This window comes from Cyprinus carpio, chromosome B16 (assembly GCF_018340385.1).
Source record: "Cyprinus carpio isolate SPL01 chromosome B16, ASM1834038v1, whole genome shotgun sequence".
NCBI classification, from domain to species: Eukaryota; Metazoa; Chordata; class Actinopteri; order Cypriniformes; family Cyprinidae; genus Cyprinus; species Cyprinus carpio.
In genome coordinates, this window is record NC_056612.1 from 22,827,218 (window position 1) to 22,851,157 (window position 23,940).

A 23,940-nucleotide genomic window follows, 5' to 3' on the forward strand; every position below is an offset into this window, starting at 1 on the left:
AGCATTACACATACTAAAAACAAACATTCAACATAAGGTTACATTTGAAATACAAAGCTTTATTTCTAAAAACTGAAACAGCTTAAGACAAATATTATATATTTATATAAACATTTAGTGTTATTAGAATGTGTTTGGCATATAAGGTTTGCCTGGCTGGTTTTCCACTTGAATAAGATCTTATAATATAAAAAGTCTGGTGCACTGTCAAATTACATTCACACTTGTAAGTGATGTTTCTGGACCAAAATGCAACACTCGCCACAATATATGGTCCCTTTATGTAATAGAATCCCAATACCTCAGCAGTCAAACATTGCAGTAGAAAGACAATTAGTGTTAACATTGACATGTTGTGCAGCAAATACAGGTTACTTCCCTGAACGCAAGGTATCTGCTCTAATGTTTGACATGCACTACTACAATATTTGCTTCACCAGTTGGCTTCCTCTGATGTGTTGATTCAATAGCGTGGCTATTTTTATAGCTGATAAAACCAATTGTGAAGCAGACAGCAAATACATCATGGATTACGACAGAGCACATCATATATCCTGTTATTTTACTGGCAAGACAATCCTGCCCCTCAATACCCCAACACACAAACATAAGCAAACGTCACCAGTTCAAATGATGTGTGACCCAAAAATAATAAATTTTTTAGTGTGTTAATTTTGCAGCAGCAAAGAACCTAATAATGTCATAAGATTCTCAAGACGCATTTGAAAATACTGATAATATAATCAGTTAGTCAGCAATTAAGAGATCTTAAACTTAAACGGCATTCTATTAACTTTTTTTTTTATTTAACAGACAACCAGAATTTAATATTATGTTTACAGCCCCCTCTTGCTTTAAAATGTCCCTGTTTATTGGTCTGCATAATACCATGCACACCAAGACTCTTTACAGCATTATGGAAACTGTTCTGATAGGTCTGTCTTTGATCACGTTGAACTTTGGTTGTTATATAATATTAGGGAATGTCTAGTCTCCAACTCTATACACAAATGATCTGCTGGAGTAATTTCAAACAGCCAGAGGTGGCCAAATATTTCCTCAGCCTTAGATTCTGTGTTTAATGTGGTTCGTACGTGGTTTACTTTAAGATGATGGATAACAGTTAATGTCTTGTTACACACAACCAAGCGTCACTCACTTTGCCATTGTAAACAACACACAGCATCTTAGTTGCACCAAAAGATTAAATATTTTCAGTTGATTGTCAACTTCATCACAGACATTCCCAAATACATGGAAAGGTTTATATTAAATCATTCTCTTTCCACTGCACACAAAGTCATCGAAATCTTAGAAAAATATCTTTCTTATAAAAATAGCCCTCTGGTTTTCAAGATTACAGTGTCCTTAGTGTCGCTAATCCTTCATTAGCAAGAAGGTTTGTGTTGCTAGAGATTGTAGTGTCTTTAAAGGCACTCGTGATGTGGAGTTACCCTCATTTGAGCACAAGCCGTTATTGTCCGAGCTCACTGAGTGATGCAGTTTTCTCCCATATCCTGAGCGTAGCGGTCAGAGACTGTGGTTCTCAGTTCCTCGACGTCTCGACGGAGCTGCTGAGCCTCCTGCAGTTTCTTCTGCAGCCCCTCGGGGCTCAGCCAGTCCTCCCACTGCTCTCCTACTGGAGGGGGAGCTGCTGCAGACAGATAGATAGACACTGTGTCAGTCACCGCTGATAATAGCACAACAAAGCTGCTATACTGAGTTTCCGTGAGAGCATGGTGAAAACTGTTGAGCCGTAATCACCACAGCTAATTCAAAACAATAGACAAGGCGCCAGTCTATACTAGGAATTGGTGATATCAATCACAGTGAGTGTGATATTCTCCAGTCTCCACGAGTTATCAAGTCAGAACTGAGAGACAAACTCACAATTCTGAAAAACATCAGTCTTTTTTCCCCTTTTAATTCTGACTCCATTTCTCAGAATTGCGAGTTTATATCTCACAATTCTGAGAAAAAAAAAGTCAGAATTGCAAGATGTAAACTTTCAATTGCGAGAAAAGTCAAATGCGAGATAAAAAGTTGCAATGACCTTTTTAGGTTTCTTTATTCAGGGGAGGAAATGGTCTTCCAGAGATTTTTTCCAAGGTGTTTTATTTTTTTTTTTTTTAAGAAAGCTCTCTGCCATGTTGTTAAGCCACAGCCTCATTTTGATTCCTGTCAAAAATTAAATATAGCACTACTCTGGCTAGGGTCTTTTATATCCAGGCATTATCTGAGAGAGTGCTAGTCTTCTGTATAGCATGTTGACAGCAGAGGGCGCACTTACAGGCAATGCCGAGCAGCATGGAGAGGTTTGGGTCATGGCCCTGAGCCCGCTGGGTGAGAACGTTGCAGAGGGAGCGGAGGTCACACAGACAGGCGGCCATCTCTCCATACAGCTTCTGGGTGAGCCGGGCTCCCATAGGGAGCAAACCACGACCACTCGGCGCCTCCTCACCCTGAAGACGCTCTTGCAGTGTCAGATTATATTCCATCAGCTCCTGGTTCTGCCCTGAGAGCTGAAATACAAACACATGCACAACCTTTAGTTCTCATGTGTGCTATGAAAACACAAAGGCAAAGAGCTGAATATGCATTATGGTTAACTTTCTAACCTCTTTCATAGCGGTGCGCAACTGCAGCAGACTCTCCTCTTTCTCTACAACCTCCTCTCGCAGGGCCTGACTACTGCACTCCTCCTGAGAGAGCTGCTCCTCCAGAGTCTAAGACAACACACACACAATATTATGGCTGTAAATTAAACATGCTCCCCATATAAATTAAACTGCAACTGCTTTTGGTGCAGGATACTTTGACTAACAATTTAAGTGGAATTTAAGGGAAAAAATACACACTAAGTGTTGAACATATGGACTTCAGACTTTTTGTCTACACTAAAATAATATCAGGTGTCCTAAAGTAGCCTCCTACTTTGAGGAAGGTGTTTGTAAAGATTCTTCACCTCCTAGATACTATTGAAAGTACATTCCTGAAGACATGATCATGGAATATGATGCCTTGCTCTTAGTGATATGCATTTACTTAAATTACACCTAATTACAGTCTTTAAGACCAATTCTTGTTCAAAACCGGTTCCATTTGAAAGAAAAGAAAATACTGGAATAGAATGGTTTTTATGATGTTCGTTTCCATGAATGGCTTTTGAATATAATTTTTTTCATCTACACTAATGTTTAAAAGTAGGTTTTTTTTTTTTTTTTTTTTTTTTTTTTAGCAAGGATGCATTAAATAGTTTAAAATTGACAGTGAAATACAATTATAATGTGACAAAGATTTCCATTTCAAATAAATGCTGTTCTTTTGAAAATTGGATTTAACAAAGAATCCTGAAAAAAATCATTATGGTTTCCAAAAAAAAAAAAATCAACTGTTTTCAACATTGATAATAATAAGTGATGTTTCTTGAGCACCAAATCAGCATATCAGAATGATTTCTGAAGGATCATGTGACACTGAATACTGGAGTAATGGCTGCTGACAATTCAGCTTTGCCATCACATTTCATCATTTTAAAATATAATTAAATATAATAAAAGTGTTAAACAAAAATGTTTTTTGTTTGTTTTTTTTAAATGTATTTTATCTAATACATGCAGCTTTGCAAAAAAAAAAATCTTAGACCTGATGTCCAGTAGTCCTGACCAGCTATAGACAGAACAATTTGTAAACAAATTACTTCTTACGGCTGGCCACACACTAGACCTTGTTGACTGTAGGAATGATTTCACAGTGACACGAGATCTCAAGGAGACCCACAAGATCAAGCGTGACTAGAGAAACAAATGGAGAACAATTGATGTGTCTGTTTCACAGTGAAAAACTAAGTATAAAAAAAGAATATGGGTGATGTTCTTTCTCAGTACTCTGCTTTCGTGGCATTTTTGTGGCTGCCAAGTTTCAGCTATAGAAGCACGAAACATCCGGTAGGTGACGCTTGCTCGCTCTCATTGGCTATGAACCAGAGGCAGCACGATCAAGAGTTGTACATATCAAATGTGTTTGATATTTACGATTTGAGTTCGGTATGCTCCGTCTTGATTGGGAGCAGTTAACCAATCATAATGACACCACACAACAGAGGATTTTTTTGGATAAAAAATCATTTGCGACAAGCCTTGAATCAGGCCACACCCCCCGATCGTTCAGGGGCACAAATCGGCCTTAAAATCTTCTAGTGTGTGAACAGCCTAAGATGTTTTTAATGAGCTCATAACAGTAGAGCACGACACTAGCAACAACAAGGTCACAGGTTTGATTCCCAGGCAATGCATGATCAAATGTACACATTATCAGTTCAACACTCTGAATGGAAGTGTCTGCCAAATGCAAAAAAAAACAAAAAGGAATATAGTAAATATAGGTTAAAAATGCACTCGCTAAACAAATAAAACTGAATTAAACTGAAAGTAGTCTTTACCCTGATCTGAGAACCAAGCTGCTCCATTATCCTGAGTTGCTTTTCAATGACCTAAAGAAAGAAAGATTCATTCAGATAGTGTATTAAAATATTTGCACAGAACATATATTCATATTAATCAATAGGCAGAGCCATGCTTCAACACTATTAGCATCCCTTAGCTAAATTAAGTGTTACTGCAAAGTTATGTGAATAAAAACCTTTTTTAGTCGCTGGTGCTCCTCTTTCAAGGTAGCGTTTTCTTCTCGAAGCTTCTCTATGTCAAGAGAAGGCAATCTCACTCCATCCTCAAGGCTCTCCTGCACTCTGTTCTGGAGACTAAACACACAAGCAAATCAAACACTATTAGACCCCACACATGGCAATGCTTCAAAACCTAATGAATGCACATTTTTGTGCAAGTAGGACTCTACCTGGTGACTGTTGAAAGCAGTTCTCTCTCCTTGCGTCTCTGTTCTTCTAGTTGGGTCTCTTTGTTGTGCACAGCGCTGCGGGCCTCTTCCAGTTTGGCTTCCAGATCTCTGATGGTGGCCTGCAACTCAGCTGTCCTCTCCTCTGCCTCCTCCAGCTGCAATACAGCATCCGTAAAATTGTCAATGTTGAAAACAGTTCTGTTGCTTCATTTTTTTTTGTGGAAACCAGGATACATTTTTAGGATTCTTTGATTAATAGATAGTTCAAAAGGACAGCTTTTGAAACATTATAAAAGCCTTAAAGGGTTAGAACTTCAGTGAACACCCCTAGAATGTAATCAATGTAATCTGTGATTTTCACGTTCAGCATGTGCGCGCTCACTTTTGCTGAACGTAAACAACACTGATTATGTTCTGGGGTACTCTCCAAAATGGCGGAAGACGGTAACTCAAAGAGAACAATTGTTGAATAAATTATATACGTTTTCTTGCACACAAAAATATTCTCGTAGCTTCGTAAAATTACGGTTGAACCCCTGATGTCACATGGACTGTTTTATTGATGTCCTTGCTTCATTTCTGTGCCTTGATCATGTAAGAATCCATGCTGTCTAGTGTCTATGAAGGATTAGAGAGCGCTCAGATTTCATCAGAAATATCTTAATTTAAACTAATTAATTTTACTTGGCTGGAACAGCAGCAACGCTAATTATGTCTCTATTTGTTTCTCTGTTTTGCCACGGGATTTACATCCAGTGGTAACTAGGATTTACACAAGCTCCAGTCTGGATCCAGAACACCTGAGAAGAGATGATGCCAGCCCCTCAGAGGACCTCAGATGATGCTAACCCAGAGACAACATACAGAACTACCACATTTTGCTATAAGTTTGATTGCATAATTGCTGTTAATAGTGTTAATCGTCTGTTTGTTTATGTCTTTTATTGATTTTTCCGCACATTTCTGCCATATGCACATAAACTGAGTCACCACTGATAAACTACTACTAAATATTGTAGAAACTTAATTTTCTGTAAAGTTGCTTTGCAATGATTTGTATCGTAAAAAGTGCTATACAAATAAACTTGAATTAATTTGTGTTCCGAAGATGAACAAAGGTCTTACGGATTTGGAACGACATGAGGGTGAGTAATTAATGACAGAATTTTCATTTCTGACTTAACAAAAACTTAAAACACCACTTCTCATCAACTGAGTTATCTACATAAAAGTATTAACTGATAAATTTTTTTTTTTTTTTTAAATCTTACTGACCCCAATTTTTTTAACTCCACAAACAGTAATGGTTTCTGAAAGTGAATGCTACTCTCACTAAAATAATCTAAAGTAACTTTATTTTTTTTGTTTTTACTAAGACTATTTTAAATAGCAATAACAGGGTATAATCAGCTAAAAATCAGAAAGCAAATAAAATAAATATTTAAAAGAGATAAACAAGACAAATATTTTACATACAAAGAAATTCTAAGGTGCATTTAAGAAAGAAAAAAAAGACATTCTCCAAGAAACAATGTCTTGGAGAAGAGGCATAGAGAGCTTGGGATTTTTGTAAACCAGCAGGGTAAGAAGAGTGTTACTTTAAGATAAGGAATACAATAGGAGCAGATGTGTGATATATGGGTGCAGGGGATGCTATAATAGTGTCTGGCAATACACCATAAGAGATACATCTCAAGCTGAGCATTATGAGCAACTGCTGTGAAACCACAGGGAAAAAGGCTTTTGTTTTGTTGGCTGGCCATCAGAGAGTGCAGTACCTTTTTGTGCTGGGCCTGGTAGTCTTCCATAGTGGGAAGGTCAGCCAGATATCGCTCAAGCGTCTCAATCCGCTGCTGTTTTTCTCTGTTCTGCTCTGACTCCTTTTGACACTTCTTTTTCAAGCCGTTGATATGCTTGTCTCGACTTCGGATCTTTGTAGTAAACAGCAACAACACAAGATGAAAATTCAAACATCAGTTCCGTGAGATTCTGCTCATATGTGGTTGAGGAGGTCACATGATGAAGCTTGCATATGCTCACCCTTTCTTCTTGTTTCTTTAGCTCTTCTGCATGTTTTTCACTGCTCTCTTTCAAGACCTCATTCAGATGTTGGGTCTCTGCTTCCACAGCACCCAATCTCCGGTCTGCTTCTAGCTTCTCCTTGGTAAAGCAGTCATTGCGTTCGGCGAACTGGGCTCGCAAAAAAGCATTTTCCCGCTGGGCTTCCTATCACACACACAGAGGGAAGAAGAGGGACAACTCATAGAGATGTTTTGATACGGCGCAAGGAAAAGGCTGTGCATGCATGTGTGCTAACCTGCAGTCTTAACAGACACACATCTGTGTAAGGGGCTCCACGCCCCATGAGGGCACTGTGCACCTGCAGCTCACTCTCTCTGAGACGCTGCTCCAGCTGGGACATCTGCTGCTTCTGCCTGCAATGTGCCAGTTACTACACTGTGTTAATGTTAAAAATCTTTGTAAGATGAGAGATGCTTCTGAAAACTTGGCATTACCTTTCAATGGTAAGTTCTTTCTCTTTTAGCAAGTTCTCATTGGCTTTAATGACAGCATCCCACTTGCTGTTCTCTGTGTGAGAGGTTGCTGGATAGAGAGATGCATACTGTCCACTTCCTCCTGTCATTAACTGCAATAATAATAGGTGGGAAGGCTTGAACTCTCATTTAAAACATGCATAAAAACACAATCGGACCAAGACTGATACCTCTTTTAACTTCAAAAATTCAACATGAAATGGTATTTGCAACCCATTTTACTATAGTATAATGTGTTCAATTGACAATGAATACTAAACAAGATCAAATCTGAGGGTCTGGTCTTCCTGTCATTCAAAAGAAGTGGAACAGCTCGTTGGACCGTTACAAACTCATGCAGTGAAGAAAATGTCTCTGGCATTAAGCTGACAGTATAATTGCATAATTGCAATTTGCAGCATGACAAATGGCCATTTGCAGTCATAATGTTCTGTTTCAGTGTTTGGTTATAGCAGTTATTATTTTAGATTTACAAAATGTGTAGTTTATTATTATTATTGTGATAGTCCATTGATTTGTCTCTCAGACAAATTAACAGCAGTGTATTTACAGTGGAAAACATGTAAGAAACTACAGACTGGCCTGAACCAGATTCCACTCCAAAATAGATCCAAATATCCAAGTAGATAGATTATGCTCTCTGCTTAAAATGGCTTAATTATTGTAGCGAAGAAGAAAGTTAACAGTTATGTTGTTCCTGCACCATTTGGGGTGATCACATCCTGAGCAAATGGTCATCAACTGTAGGAATGTGTGTGGGAAACTGAGAGCCATGTCAGACAGGAAAGAAAAAAGGAAAGGACATGACGTGTGGCCAAGTATGGTGTCCAAAATTTGGAATGTATGGTGTCCCATTTAACCCATCCGAGTGCACACGCACAGCAGTGAGTAGTGAACAAACACCCGGAGCATTGGGCAGCCAATGCTGTGCAGCCCTGGGAGCAGTTGGGGGTTCGGTTCCTTGCTCAAGGGTCTCACCTCAGTCATGGTATTGAGGGTGGAGAGAGCGCTGCTTATTCAGTTCCCCCACCTACAATCCTTGCAGCACCTGAGACTTGAGCCTGCAACCTTTGGGTTACAAGTCTGACTCTCTAAACATTAGGCCACGACTGCCCCAAGTGGGTAGTCAAATGGGTGACTGGGGGGGTTATATATATATATATATATATATACAAAAAAAATATATATAAATATAAACATAAATATATATATATATATATATATATAGTAACAGGATAATATATATATATATATATATATATAGGGTGGTAAATTGTAACAGGATAAAAGGTTTGTTTGGGATGTAAAGGGTTCATTACGACTCCGCAGAACCCAAAGTGTTACATGTACTTTGTCCCTGCTATATGACAATAAACTTAATTGAGATCTCCAATGTCCTCATCATTTCTTCCAATTAAATATTTCACTTTCTTTCAAAATTGTGCAGATAATATCAGTATTTTAAAATAAATATAGCAGAGGTAAAGCAGTGTTTTACCTCTTATTGTTATATTACTGTTGTGAAATTAGCCTAAATTGCTACTGATTAACATTTTCCCTGGCTGAACTGCCTAAGTTGTTTTAGAGAAAGATATTTTACATACCACATTCATTGTTTGATAAAAAAAAAAAAAACACTTAAAATAATTATCATTTATTTGAAATAAAGTTGAAATAAAATAATATTAGATGAAAAATTAGAAACCCTCTGCAACTAACTAAAAATACTAAAATTACTAAAATGGATATAAAAAAAGAATCTGAGCTAAATAGAGAAAAAAAACTAATGAAAATGACAAAAGCACAAAATTACTACAACTTAAACTGAAATAAAAATCTAAAAATAAGCTGGTTCAAAGCATTAATAAATAGTAGATAAATGATACATCAACAATTCTGACTACATTTTGATGAAAGTCTATTTTTGGAACAGCATGCAATGGTGAATCATGAACAATAAAATCAGCAACATGTGTTGAAATAAAGTTAATTCAAATTTCATACTGACTTTAGAAGTATGATTCATGATTACATAACTGTTCCCTTCTCCTTTCTCGTATGCAGCAGGACACAAGCTGAACTCTAACCTGCATTTGTTCCACCTGTAGCCGCAGACTCTCGAGTTTCTGCCTCTGCTGCCAGCTGGCCAGTTCACCACAGCGTTCCTGCAGTAGCGGATCATAAGCTCCAGTGCTGGCCTGGTCCCTCAGGAGAGCCTGAGTCTGCAGGCCCTGAGGTATGGAAAACATCCTGGCAGAGGCACCAGACCCTGGATGAATGTTCCTTTGGCCATATGGGTCTACTGGACCGGTGAGGCCTGTCCTAGCCTCTGGTAGGACTTTATAGGTCTGTTCCAGCAAGCCTGTATTGTCCCTATGCCCGGTCATTTGCAGCTGTTGCCGTACATCATGGCAAAGTCCCCCGAGCAGAGCCGACTGATTAAGCGTTGGCTCCATGGCAGGTACCTCAAACTTTTGGGCTTCATCCAGCCGTGTCTGATCTCCGGAGGGGAAGAGCGAGTGATCGAGGCCATTAACTAGGCTGCGGTATCGGCTCAGGCAGTCAGGCCTGACTGCAGTTGTGTCTAAATTTCCATCGTGCTGAGCGTCCAGGTTGGGGGAGGATGCAGATTTGGGGAGAGATGACTTGGAGCTGGAAGAGCTGGAGGACACCCGGGCCTCTTCAGAAGCACGCGGCTTGAGCTTGGGGCCAAGAGTTCCGGCCGTGGAGGGCATGACATGGGCGGTGGGGATGGGGATCTGACTGCGGATGGGCTGGAAAGATGGACTGCTGCTAGTGCTGCAGATTTCTAAAACAAAACAGGAGTGAGAAATAAATCAAACCAAATACAAGTTATGTATTAAATGAGCAATAGCCTGCAAAAAGTGCTTGTCCCTAAGGAAAAGTCTCCTTTTTTTTTTTTCAACCAAATATATTTGAAACAGTGGGACAGTAATGACATTTTTTCAATGTTTACATTTACTTAAATAAATGTATGCTATTTTTATTATATTTTTTTGTACCCGTCACGGACATTAAATTGGAGACAACCAGGAATTTGTCTTAAATTTAGTAATATTTGAGCTGTATATCAATATATGCCCTGGGAAAATTAAGTAAAAGCAAGTAAAATCAAATAATGAAGTAAAAAAAATCAATTTACATAAAGAAAAAGAAATTAAAAGTTAAAAATAGGAAAAAAACAAACAAACAAACCACAACACACAAGTTAAAAAAAAAAAAATTACATGCCCTGGGAAAATTAATTAAAACAAAGTAAAAATAATTAAAATATAGTAAAATCAAATAAGAATAAATAAAAAGTAAAGTAAATTGAAATTAAAATGAAAAGAAATGTGCTGGAAATAAATGTATTAAAGCAAGTAAAATCAACTAATGAAGAAAAAACTATCCATTTAAAAACATTCAATTAAACGCCCTAGGAAAATAAATTAAACACATATACATATATACATACACACACACACACACATATACACACATATATTACATTTATTTATTTATTTATATATATATATATATATATATATATATATATATATATATATATATATATATATATATATATATATATATATATATATATATATATATATATATATATATATTTACACACACACATAGTTACATCTACATATTTATATCTATCTATCTATCTATCTGAATGTGTGTGAATGTGTGTGAATGTGTGTGTGTGTGTGTGTGTGTGTGTGTGTGTGATTAAAGGGATAGTTCACCCAAAAATGAAAATTATGTCATTAATGACTCACCCTCATGTCGTTCCAAACCCGTGAGACCTCCGTTCATCTTCGGAACACAGTTTAAGATATTTTAGATTTAGTCCGAGAGCTTTCTGTCCCTCCATTGAGAATGTATGTACGGTATACTGTCCACGTCCAGAAAGGTAATAAAAACATCTTCAAAGTAGTCCATGTGACATCAGAGGGTCCGTTAGAATTTTTTGAAGCATCGAAAATACATTTTGGTCCAAAAATATCAAAAACTACGACTTTATTCAGCATTGACTTCTGTCCCGGGTCTCTTGTAAGCGCGTTCACAACACTGCAGTTTAGTGATATCCGGTTCGCGAACGAATTACTCGATGTAACCGGATCTTCTTGAACCAGTTCACCAAATCGAACTCAATCGTTTGAAATGGTTCGCTTCTACAATAAGCATTAATCCACAAATGACTTAAGCTGTTAACTTTTTTAACATGGCTGACACTCCCTCTGAGTTCAAATAAACCAATATCCCGGAGTAATCCATTTACTCAAACAGTACACTGACTGAACTGCTGACCGAGCCAGAAAACGAACGAAACATTGACATTGAAACATTGACACTTGAATGAGTCATTAATGACATAATTTTCATTTTTGGGTGAACTATCCCTTTAAGCTCTTCCATTTTGCTTCACTGTTGTGAAGTCATGATTCCTGCACAAATTATACAGACATTATACAACTGCAAAAGGTATGTTGCTAAATTACCTAATTATTAACTGCTAAACTGACGTCCTTAGTTCTGAAAACTAACACACACAAAACCATTGCGAAAAATAGTACTCACCTTGCAAGCAGTAAAGCAGAGACCCTCAAATGATTGCATTTTCATACACTGAAGAACGGTGAGGCATAAAAAACATGTCCTCCCAATGCATCTTCAGTAAATGACATAGACAAACTACTGATCTTAAAACACACCCACTCTCTGCCAGAACTCGTCCTTCAAAAATATTTATGTCAAACTCGGGCAAGGTGAGTGTACCTGCTATGAGAGTTTGTTCTCCTACAGCTCTGTTAGCGCAGGAGTGCGTACACACAGAAAGGTTAGCGGTATTTATAGAGCATTCTCATGTTTCACTGTGAGGTGTCTATGTGTGGGACTCCTGCTTTAACCATACAGCTCACCTCTCACACATATGCTTAATAGTCCTTAATACTGTAATACTGCTGAAGTGCCTTTAAACAAGACCCTCAATACAATAACTAAATTAACACACACAAATCAAGTGGAGATGTCACGAGGCAGGCAGCAGTAAGAGGCTCTGCCCTGTGGGTGTCTCTTTTGAACATCTGCTAAGGACAGGTTTAAACAATTCTTTGGTTCGTTGAAAGATTCTTGGAGCACTGAGAGGCTTTCTACCATAACAAGAAACACTCCGAGCACAACAAAGCCGTCACCATCACAACACAGAAGCCACAGACAGTCAACCATATATTTATAACTCCTAAAACAAAACGGCTGCCAAGAAGTTCTGTGCTGCCACCGTTTTGGCTGTTTAAAAAAAACATCAAAGTTGTATTATTAGGGTATTTTAGTTGCTAGGTGCCACGACTGTAAGAAAACTAAAGCAGTTAGTTATTGCTATTACTATGGGAACTTACCTGGGTTTCAAACGACAGTGGTCACCTAATGAGTTTTTCAATAGCTGATACTGATATCCAGATAACAGGCTGGTCGGATGAAACATTACAATACTGAATTTTCATGACCTTTTCAGTTGTTTATGATCACTGGATAAGAATTTTAAGATCATTTTAATTCCGACAGATGCGCTAATGAATATATATTAAGGCTGTCAAATCAATTAATCGTGATTAATCACATCCAAAATAAACATCTGTGTTTAAATAATGTATGTGTGTACTGTGCTGTATATTTTATCAATATATAAACACACACAAATACATGTAAATATTTCCTAAATATGTACATGTATGTATATTCATACATATTATGGTTTCCATAAAAAATATTAAGCAGTACAACTTTGATAACAATAAAGAAATGCTTCTTGAGCACCACAGTTGCCTTACTATTTTCACTCTTTTTTTGATCAAATAAATGCAGCCTTGGCGAGGGTAAATGATTACTTTCAAAAACATGAAAAAGAAATCCTATCAATCCCAAACTTTTGAAAAAGTAACATATAATTGCCAAACATTTACTTTTCACAACATTACTAAAAACTGAAACAAAAAATGATTTAGTCACTGAAAAGGCTGTTGTCATGTTTTGGAACTCACATTAAGCGGTATAAAAACCTCTGCTGAATTGAGCACAGTTACACCAATAATCAGCCTTAAGTGATATCAGTCTATCACTAAAAATAACCAATCAAACCAGGAAAACTGCCAACATAAGCTATACAAAAGCACACAGAGATGTTTTCAAGCGCACTGCATGTTCAGTACAGATCTGTGGTAATCGACACACACCAGCTTATCAGTACAGCTAATCTTTGTGTGTTAAGTGTTTAACAAGGCAGAGACAAGAAAAGCCGGAGACCAGGATCAGAGTTTCCATTCAGTCCTCCAGGTCAGGCCCTCCTAATGTGACGCTCATCAGTGGAAGTGCAACACCGCCTGGAAGAATCTATGGTATGGAATATCATATCCTCTTCTAAATCTCATAGGAGTTCCAGAACTATGAGCACATCTCCATGACTAAAAATATGACTTGCTTAATCTAAAAACAGCCAGCCAATTAATGTCTGTTGTAAATAAAAAAAAATACAACCACAACCTGTTTTTGGACAAGCTCAAAAAAAAAAAAAAAAAGATCACAAATGTTATCCATGATGTCTGAAGATTAATATATAATGTTCTTGCATGACTAAATATATAATTAATATATATGTTCTAAATTTTGTGTCTCATTCATTTCTATTCTTGCACATGGGTAAATGTACACATATTATTATTTTTAAGACATGACAAATAGACCCAATTTTCTCAAGGTTTTTTTAATCAAGTCTCACAGGATATTCGAATGTAGAAAAATTAAAGAGAGCCTGCATGGTTTGTCATGGTAAAACCGGAGAAAATTGTATTTTTTATCATTTTTAATTTGTTACTTACAATTTACAGTTATTACTATAATTTCCAGGGTTCCCAAAACTTTTGACCACTTTATTTCCATATTTTTTTCTCATAATTTTCGAGTCTTTATGATTACTAGACAAAGAAGATCAGTTTCCACTCAAATAGACCCATTTCTAGCCAATGAAATGATTCAGAGTCAAACATAACTAGAAAAATATGTATTCATTATAGAAATTTCCATGACTGTTCCATTGTGGAATACTGTACTAGAATACACTACTACAATTCCATTAAGTTCCCTGACTATATATTCCATGCCTGAAAATCCCATTTTGTGATTCACAAATTTTTTAAAAGACTGCTGTTGAGATGAAAGAGCTAATGAGGTCTTGAACTCAGCTGTATTATACAACAGGCAAACAAATGGACATGACGATGTTTGAACACTCTCAGATTTCTCACCTTCAGTGTGGTCAAAGGTACCCAGGCCCGTGTCCCCACTGTCCTCTGTGCTGGGCCGCCATCCAAAGCGGCTCTGGAACTTCTCAGACACAGCAGGTGTCAGCCATTCGGTGTCAGAGTGTCCTACTGGAGCACAATGAACACATGATGTGACACTCTGTTATGATTATGAGGTACATAACATATGCTTCAATATGCATATGTAATGGACGGCACTGGATTTGTACCTCTAAGTTTGGGGTTCTGGTACTTCTGTGAAGTGGTCATTCCTGGGCCAGTCACCTGTGGACAGCATTCATTAGTGAAAAAAACTAAATAAAAAAAATTGTCTGGAAGCAAAAAAAGAGGAAGTAAATATTTTTGCTGTGCTACAGAACTAAGAGCAACAAACAGAGCTGCCAAAACAGCTGCAAACAACAAAATAACAGCCAATAATAAATATAAATTACAAAATAATAATTAAAACTGGTAAATACCATCAGTATTACATAATAAAATGTGACGTTTTTTGTGTGTAACATAATATTATACAAGATGTTTAATTACTAAATATTATTTTCCACTACAGTTTAACTAAGTTAAATGAAAATGTAGACCGATTAACTGTTGGAAAATAAAATATCTTAATTGCAAAACAGCAGAAAATATTAAATAGCTTTGAAATAATAAATAATTTAGTTGTCAAAGTTATCACTATTTAAGGCGTTCTATATTGTAGCTAGATTTGCTAATATTCTGGACATTTAAAGCTCGTTTACCGAGAACAATGTAATCAAGGCATTTAATATTCATAATAACTTTTAAATGTTCATAATAGCTTAGAAAACAAGCTCCACAAATGTTGCTACTTTAAACAAACACATTTAAGTTAACTTACTTCGTTCAAGTAGCCAAGTTAGCTAACAAAAAGAGTTTAAAAGGTCAGTTAAAAAGTAAACAACTCCACGTACCTTAACTCACGGGCTGAAAGGGTCTTTACTAAAGATAATAATGACGCGAACACAACTCAGAGGAACAAATATGTGCTTCATTACCCGAGAGACGCTGACTGGATGCTAACATCAATAACACACAACAGTTAAACTGTAAGCGGCCTCGAGCTTCAAATACCCGCCGCTGTGCCGCTGAAACTCGGGACGCTTTTGTTTTTTCAACCGTTATTCTAGTTCTTCTTCTGCGTTCTGCTCGCTTGCCGGGATGAGACAGCAAGCGCCCCCTGCCGCTTGATTAGTGAGCTGCAGGCGCAGACCAATCCACCTTCGTTTATATGATAAATTATTAGTGATAAAATGTCATATTAAAAATGTTATATTCCAGGCCATATTCAAAAATCAAAATAACTCAAAATTTACCCATGTGCAATATACTGTGCTATAGTATTCATAGTTAGCAACTCAGCTTGAAGGAGCCCCTTCTAATCAACGTTTATATGCCCAGATATGATTATGCTTTGTATTTGCATTTTATGTTGTTTATTCTTTAAAGTGTTTAGTTCATTATATTGTTGCCAACTGTCTTAATAAATAAATAAATAAATAAAGTAAAATAGAGAATGATTGTTATTTCATTCTGCTTTCTGTAGACTGGACAGAAATCATGACATTAATAATTTTTTGTAGAGCCAGCAAAGGAGTGCTATAGTGAGTCTGTGGAAAAGTTTTTTTTTTTTTTTTTGGGGGGGGGGGGGGGGGGGGGGGGGTGTTTCTAAATAAATATAGAAATAAATTACAGAACTTGACATTATTACTATTTGTTTTTTTTCTGCTTTCAGAGATAAATGCACAATCACTTATGGTGATAAAAAGTTTTTTGTATATATTATACTTGGCAAGAAAAAAAAATGAAAAATGGGAACTAAATAAAATACTTATGTATTAATAAAATAAATAACATCTACAGATCTCAACATTACTAGTTTATTTTGCTTGCTATAGGTTTGACAGAAATTATGTTTTCAGAAATGTAGTTATATGCTCATGTCTTATGTTAATCTCTGATTGAATTAAAGAAGCAGTTAAAACATTTTTTTATTAGCTTTTGATCAGGGGTGAGGGCTGAGGTATTGTAGTTACCCAGGTTTGTCTTCTATGGTGTGTATTGATGTTGTTTCATGGATAATATTTGTATTTTTATATATATATTTTTTTCTACTGTACTGGCGAGTAGAAAAAATATATAGTGTTGAGTTAATACAAAATCAGATTATATACACATTTATATTTTATTTATTTTCCACAGCATCATTTTTATGTTTTGCCTTGTCATATTTGAGGCCACTGGTCTATAAAATGGGGGTATGGGGTACACATAGCTTGCCCATGGTTGAGAATCTCTCATCTAGTCTATTTTAAGAGACTGCAAGTAACTCAGTTGCACTCCAGCCCAATAAGGGGAGCTTGTCTGCGAGTCAGTTCATGCATCTTCAGCCAATGTTAGAATAGAAGCAGCAATAGCGGCCGTAATCGGTGGCACGCTGGAGCAAACAGGCACAGCTATGTATATTCCCGTGTAATTATCACAAACCGTTGTTTTTGTGAATGATTGCACGCCGGTGCCCGCTCAATAGATTGCAATGGCACCGGGTTGGCAAGAGATCGCTTCACTGCATGTGGAGCAGATAACGGGATATGTCAGAGAAACCTTGTCGACCGGCCTCGTCTATCTGAAGTCTGAGCTGGGGATAGACCTGGGCTTGAATCCTGATCTCTGCGCCCCATGGCTGCTCCTTTCAACGGCCTGGGCCGGTCTAGTTCTCATTCTGATTGTATGGGTCTCGGTCTGTCGCGGGTTATCAAAAATACTTTCAGGGACCGAGACAGGAGAAAACATCGCCGACAACACCGATCCAGCACAAACGGTGAAGAAGGCAGATGAGCCGCGGAGAAGAAACCGAAAGAGGAACGCTGAGAAGGTTTGCTTTAGAAACGTCATTTTGATTCATCTTAGTGACTCGATTCTTTTGCACCCAAAACGATTCACCGTTAGATTCGTTTACTGCGTGCTGCATCGTTACGCCTCTAGGTGGAGACAAGCGAGAGCTTTTGTGTTTTATGAGCTAGTCGTTGAATAATTTCTCAAATGATTCAGTAAAAAATCACGTCTTCAAGTCTATTAAAAAGCTCCAGAAAGAGTGTTTAACATCATATATTGTTTTCACACCTTGGGATTCTCGCGAAGGATACGCGTCGTTTGTTCAGTTCGCCTCCTTCACAACACCGACCGGTCCAGTGAAGGGCGTGTTTATTCATTAGGTCCAACCAATGAGATTGCGTTTCGCAACCCACACTCGAATGCTATTGGTTAGCGATATTGTCAATTTTTTAAAGCAGAAAGCTGTCACGCGCTTCGAACCAACGAACAAAACGAGTCGTTCACATTTAAAAGATTCATTTAAAAATTCATTAAAAATTTGACATTCAGGCATCCCAGTTCTATTAAAAAAAAAAAAAAAAAAAAAATTGTACATCCATTACTTCCTATTGGTTTTTATTTTAAAAGTAAGCGTTTTTCAAAAAAAAAAAAAAAAAATTATTGACAGAAAGCCCAGAGGAACGGACTTGCTGCGGAAACCTATGAAGAGGCCAAAGTGGTGGACGGTCAAGAGCTTCCAGAAGTGAAGACTGACAAGGTTCATTTATTTTAACATTTACTGTAGTTCTAAAAGGATAGTTCACCCAAAAATTAAATTCTGTCATTTACTCATCCTGATGTTCCTGGTGGTTTTAGGCAAAGAAGAACAAGAAAAAGCCAAAGCCTCCTGCAAAAGAGAAAAAATCCTCTACATCTGTTAATGGCAAAGAACCTGATGAAGGTATGTTTTGATTAATATGAATCCCATGATTTGTTTTATATAAGAATTTATTTTGCTTCAGATAGATAGATAGATATTTACATGTGTGTTATCGCAAAAGACGGTATTTGCTTAATAAATAGCTGTGACTCAGCACTTAGTTAATTTGCATACAGTGGTCAGAACATTGTTGTCATGGTAATTGTATCCGTCAGGCACCTGGGAGACCAAGGTCAGTAACCGTGAGAAACGACAGCAGCGGCGGAAGGACAAGGCTCCAGGTGATGGGTCAGGCAGCCCAGTAGCTGCAGCGGCTTCGAGTGCCATTAGTACCCTGGAGGAGGTCCAGACCGCCCCAGAAGAACCAGAAACCACCATCAGCACCGTTTCTACACCTCCAGTCCAAAGAGAAGTGGAGGGTATGTTTACAGCTGTTATCATTTTCATGGTACGTAACAGGTGGATGTATAATAGGGGAATCAAAACCATTATTTTTTTCCTCCTTTTTAGTTGACCCACCTGAAATTGAAGCAAGTTTTGTAGAAGACGCTGTTGTTCCTCAAGGTAATCAGTTCATTTTCAATGTTAACAGATTTTTTTTGCTCTGATAATGATCATGCCTCCTGTGGTCTTGTAGTGACGCCGTGCTGGCAGGAAGTGCTGGCTGTTAAAGGTTCTGGCTGGAGCGATCTGGGCCTGCAGCTTCCTCCTCAGATGGCCAGTGTTCAGACCGAGAGCTGGACCAGTATGACCGTTCCCACCGAGCGTCAGACTAGTGAACCCTCTGTCTGGCCCCAAGATATGGAAGGTGCTGAAAAAAGTTTCAATAATCACAAGTTCGTCTTTTAATATATATCTTTCTTATTAAAATGATGGTCAGGTTGTGGTACATGCTCCATATATGCCTTGCTGCTCATGCAGGAGATGCGCTTTTTATTTATTTTTTTAAGAAATTCATACTTTTATTCATAAAATAGGCATTAAATTAAGCAAAAGTTACAGTTTAGATGTTTATAATGGTACAAAAGATTTCTATTTCAAATAAATGTTGTGTTTTTGAACTTTTTGTATTCATCAAAAAAAATCTTGACAAAAACTTTCACTCAAAATATTGCACTGATAATAAGAAATGCTCCCTGAGCACGAAATCAGTATATTAGAATGATTTCTGAAGGATCATGTGACACTGAAGACTGGAGTAATGATGCTGAAATTTCAGCTCTGTCATCACATGAATAAATAACATTTTAAAATATATTAAAATACAAGGCGTTTATTTAAATTTGTAATAATATATCACAATATTAATGTTGTTTTTTTTGTGTGTGTGTGTGTGTTTTTTAATCAAATAAATTCAGCTTTGGTGAGCATAAGCATATGTGTTTATAATATTTTTCATTTGTTTTTCTTAATACAGGCTCATGGACTATTGTGGATGGATCTCATATTCCAGCTTCATTCAGCGGCTTGACTTCTGGTAATTTATGCAGAATTCATGAAATTAATGCATCACTAAACTAGATTTGCTCATATTCAGCCAGGAACTGTTTCTATTCTCTGTACCACTTAATAATGTTCAGTATCACCACTTACACCATGATCTATCGCATCTCAGTGTAAAAACTAGATCCATGAAGATAAAGCATGTAGTCCTCTGTGTTTGCAGTGCCTGACCTGAGTTGGAGTGCTCAGCCTCCCGTTCCACTGGATGACGAGTGGTCTGGAATAAGTAAGAAAATCTATACTTTCCCAAAACCTGTTCTGACTCACAAAATTTAGTGTCACAGACTTACTAAGAGTTGCTGTTGTGTTCCTAAGACAGCACATCTGTGGATCTATCATGTGACTGGAACGCTCCGTCAGAGGAGTGGGGGAACTATGTTGTGCAACAGCCTGTGAGCGCAGCCCCGCTGGAGCCGCCGGTCCCAGAAGTGGCACAGGTCAGTCCGTCCTGCAGCTGTGGGCTTGTGAAAATTAAATATTTTGTTTACCTGCATGTCATGTGACCATTAACTGACATCAGAGGACTGTGAATGTGAGAAACATTGAAATATTAAAGGGATAGTCCACCCAAAAATGGAAATTGTGATCTTTAACATGCAAGTCTTCATGGCTTTTTTCTGTCGAACAAAAAGTTAGCCATTGACTTCAATAGTGTTTTTTTTTTTCTTTTCTTTTTTTCTCCATACTATGGAAGTCAATGGCTAAAGTCAATTGTTTGGTTACCAGAATACTTCAAACAAACTTCTTTTTGTGTTCAGCAGCTGAAATGAATTAATATAGGTTTGAAACACCTTGAGGGTGAATAAATGATGACAGAATTTTCATTTTGAGCTGAACTGTTCTTTTTGTCCCTTTGACCAAGTAGTCGAGCCAAAAATGAAAACTGCTGCTATTTCATTTCTTTCCATTCTACAGGAGTCCGATAACGAGAAAGATAAAGACGAAGCAGTCGCCCCTGGCAGCGGTAAAGCTAAGAAGAAGAAAAAGAAGAAGAAGAAGATGGAGGATGCTGGACCTTCTGCTCAGGTGAGGATGTTACCAGAAGTCATTTCCAAATTAACTGATCTGTTACTTCAAACCTAACGCAGAATACATGCATCATATTGAGCCACAGGTGAAAGCTGAGAGGGACATGAGCGTTGTTGCAACACCGGCACAGAACGCAGCAGGAAACGTCTCAGCTGCCACAGCAGGGGTGAGATGTGTTTTTCAACATTCTTTGGCTATTAGCAATAAAACAAGGTCCTAAATTTGTGTCGACTTCTCAACAGCCACACGGTCTAGTACCATCAGCTCCAGTGCAAACGCAACGGAGAATGACTGGACCTGAGCCGACTGACAAATCCACTCCTGTACCAACACAAAGTACGTTCAACCATCATATAGAGCATTCATTTCACCGTGTTTCTGCAGGTTATAAAAAGTCTTATATTGCCTTTACACAAATTAAGTCATTTAAAAGGTCTTTAATCGGATTAGAAAATCTTAAATACATAAAGGCACCATGGCATTAAATGTTGCATGCATTGTTCTAAAATACATAAAGGCACCATGGCATTAAATGTTGCATGCATTGTTCTAAAATACATAAAGGCACCATGGCATTAAATGTTGCATGCATTGTTCTAAAATACATAAAGGCACCATGGCATTAAATGTTGCATGCATTGTTCTAAAATACATAAAGGCACCATGGCATTAAATGTTGCATGCATTGTTCTAAAATACATAAAGGCACCATGGCATTAAATGATGCATGCATTGTTCTAAAATACATAAAGGCACCATGGCATTAAATGTTGCATGCATTGTTCTAAAATACATAAAGGCACCATGGCATTAAATGTTGCATGCATTGTTCTTAAATACATAAAGGCACCACGGCATTAAATGATGCATGCATTGAATATCATCATCTGAGTTTTGGCTTGTTTTACAGTACAGATATCTACAAACATCCCTAAATCAAGATACATAAAGTCTTGTTTTAATCAAACTCACTTCATTTTAGTAAATTTCTCAGAAAACAAGACTTCCCGTGCCATTTTGCATCTCAAGTAAATGTATCTTGATTTATGAATCTTAAGACATTTGTACTGGAAAACAAGACAAAAATCATTATAAAGAATGTCACAGTTTTACAATGTGATCAGTAGGTCCTTTAAAAGTATTATAGTTATCTTCATAAAACTCGTAGACACTGATTTCAGGTCTTTATTTGATTTTTTTAATTTGATTTTTTTTCTCCACCAGAAAAAACAGATGACAGCAGGGAGTCCCCGAAACAACCAGTCAAAAAGAAGAAAGCTAGAAGAGAGACATGAAGATACAAAAGTGATGAGACAACATATGCAATCTTGGGGTTGTACAGAATTTCATACTTCCTGAGTGACTTCTTTTTTGATACCCTTGAATCCACCGTGTTGTGAATCCCATCCTAGTGTCTACATCCCATTAGGTATATCTAGACAAAGTACTGTAACGTTACACGTCACATGAAGGGACACTTCATTCGGTTTTTTATGTATGTTAATTGCTAATTACAGTCAATTTGATATGATTTGTATTTGCAGCAAAATAATTTTTTGTAAGAAGATCCTGGCAATCATCGCAAAGCACTGGGGACGCATCAAGAACACTTGAGATACACGCACAGGATCCTCTGGGAACCTATAGATCAGTGAGCTGTTACATGAGAGCGTTGTCTCATCCTTAATTTATGATACACTGAGGCAGATTAGAGTGCACTAACTTAGCCCGTTTGTAGGAGGAAAAAGCAACAAATCAAGCCATATGGGAAAACCGTATCGAACTCTGAGAGACTTGCTGCTGGTGAGCACGAGTAGATGACGCTATTATCAGACAAACAGCTTATTAACCGTTCGCTCTGGTGAAGTAGTAGTGACGTCGGCCGGGTTATTCGTGATCAGTGTTACACCAAGTACAGCAGTGTCAGGAAAATTTCAATGCCTTAACTTGTGTTGTGCAAGATAGCAGCAACGATCTGTCAGCTGCATGCCGTTTCCTCTTTCGTATTTATTGGTTAATATAAGTCATGTTTAATGAGTAATAAAGATTAAAGAGTTGCTTTGCACACCTGTGTCATTGTCTGTTTTTATTTATTTGGTGTAAACGATTTTTAATTATACCACTTTTTTAAAGAGACAAATCCAACCAAAAATGAAAATTCTGTCATTTACTCACCCTCATGCTGTTCCAGAGGTGTATGACTTTCTTCTGTGGAACACAAAAGAAAATATTTTGAGTATATATATTTGTGGGAGTCATGTCCATGAAGTGAAAGTCAATGGGGGCCAAAGACTGTCTGTGTATTTTAAAATGTAGGTAACACTTAAGATAAGGTGTCATTTGTTAATATTAGCATTAAAGGAATAGTTTACTCACCCTCAGGCCATCAAAGACGTACATGAGTTTGTTTCTTCATCAGAAGAGATTTGGAGAAATTTAGCAAAGTCTTCCCCATGTTGTTTAGAAATGTTTTGGACTGTCCCTAGTCCTTTGAAGTAGTTGCTCCCAAGTTGTGGAATGCTCTTCCTCTGAAACTGAGATCTCTGGACATTTTTAAAAAGCAGCTGAAAACTCACTTGTTCAAACTTGCTTTTGTCTAATTTTTTTTATTGTCATGTAAATTTTTATTCTTAATAGACGTAATGCTAAATTTCTCCAAATCTCTTCTGATGACCAAAAACATAGATGACCTGAGGATGAGAACATTTTCAGCAAATTTTAATTTTTGGTTCAATTATTCCTTTAAGAGAGATAAATATTGTTAGTTCTTGTTGGCTGTTAAATGATTTCCCCTTACGACAAGGTTTATAGAGGCATTTATAGAGGTCAACTGATATAGGTTTTCTAATGGCCGGTGATATCTCAAAAGCAAAGGAACTGTAACTGTCTTGTTATT

General features: G+C 37.3%; 2 protein-coding genes across 6 annotated transcripts; one reads left to right on the top strand and one right to left on the bottom strand.

Annotated features, from left to right (window-relative positions):
* Positions 1 to 38: 38 nt before the first annotated feature.
* On the bottom strand, positions 39 to 17,906 carry LOC109104886 (centrosomal protein of 85 kDa-like). 4 transcript variants are annotated; one of them, XM_019118197.2, is made up of 14 exons: positions 17,882 to 17,906; positions 14,950 to 15,004; positions 14,723 to 14,848; positions 9,497 to 10,218; positions 7,371 to 7,501; positions 7,172 to 7,289; positions 6,895 to 7,080; positions 6,633 to 6,785; positions 4,855 to 5,009; positions 4,642 to 4,759; positions 4,442 to 4,492; positions 2,619 to 2,726; positions 2,291 to 2,522; positions 39 to 1,654 (listed from the first exon to the last, which is right to left on the bottom strand). In XM_019118197.2, the coding sequence occupies exons 2-14, from the start codon at positions 14,987 to 14,989 to the stop codon at positions 1,488 to 1,490; spliced, it is 2,307 nt and encodes a 768-aa protein (XP_018973742.1). In that variant the 5' UTR covers positions 14,990 to 15,004; positions 17,882 to 17,906; the 3' UTR covers positions 39 to 1,487. The 4 variants fall into 4 exon arrangements, with proteins under 4 accessions (XP_018973742.1, XP_018973743.1, XP_018973744.1 ...); XM_019118198.2 differs by lacking the exon at positions 17,882 to 17,906 and adding an exon at positions 15,673 to 15,915 and having other exon boundaries at positions 39 to 1,651; XM_019118199.2 differs by lacking the exon at positions 17,882 to 17,906 and adding an exon at positions 15,673 to 15,914 and having other exon boundaries at positions 14,723 to 14,845.
* Positions 17,118 to 23,109, top strand: LOC109105336 (protein LYRIC-like). Of its 2 annotated transcripts, XR_006156750.1 has the most exons (14): positions 17,118 to 17,633; positions 18,261 to 18,350; positions 18,449 to 18,533; positions 18,728 to 18,931; positions 19,023 to 19,076; positions 19,150 to 19,320; positions 19,930 to 19,989; positions 20,179 to 20,241; positions 20,331 to 20,452; positions 20,931 to 21,041; positions 21,130 to 21,210; positions 21,287 to 21,380; positions 22,269 to 22,473; positions 22,589 to 23,109. XR_006156750.1 is itself a non-coding variant. In XM_042741500.1 (13 exons), the coding sequence occupies exons 1-13, from the start codon at positions 17,295 to 17,297 to the stop codon at positions 22,337 to 22,339; spliced, it is 1,545 nt and encodes a 514-aa protein (XP_042597434.1). In that variant the 5' UTR covers positions 17,118 to 17,294; the 3' UTR covers positions 22,340 to 23,109. The 2 variants fall into 2 exon arrangements, 1 of the variants encoding a protein (XP_042597434.1); XM_042741500.1 differs by having other exon boundaries at positions 22,269 to 23,109.
* The last annotated feature ends 831 nt before the right edge of the window (positions 23,110 to 23,940 follow it).

What these genes read in the sequence shown, in the direction of transcription:
- LOC109104886 (XM_019118197.2), bottom strand. Translation starts at nt 14,989, where the DNA reads ATGACCACTTCACAGAAGTACCAGAACCCCAAACTTAGAG. An exon ending in TACCTTTGACCACACTGAAG is followed by an intron (nt 10,219 to 14,722) that starts GTGAGAAATCTG and finishes GTTTTGTTTTAG; the next exon opens with AAATCTGCAGCACTAGCAGC. An exon ending in TGCGCACCGCTATGAAAGAG is followed by an intron (nt 2,523 to 2,618) that starts GTTAGAAAGTTA and finishes TTTGTATTTCAG; the next exon opens with CTCTCAGGGCAGAACCAGGA.
- LOC109105336 (XM_042741500.1), top strand. Translation starts at nt 17,295, where the DNA reads ATGGCACCGGGTTGGCAAGAGATCGCTTCACTGCATGTGGAGCAGATA. An exon ending in TGGCAAAGAACCTGATGAAG is followed by an intron (nt 18,534 to 18,727) that starts GTATGTTTTGAT and finishes TGTATCCGTCAG; the next exon opens with GCACCTGGGAGACCAAGGTC. An exon ending in ATTCAGCGGCTTGACTTCTG is followed by an intron (nt 19,990 to 20,178) that starts GTAATTTATGCA and finishes CTGTGTTTGCAG; the next exon opens with TGCCTGACCTGAGTTGGAGT.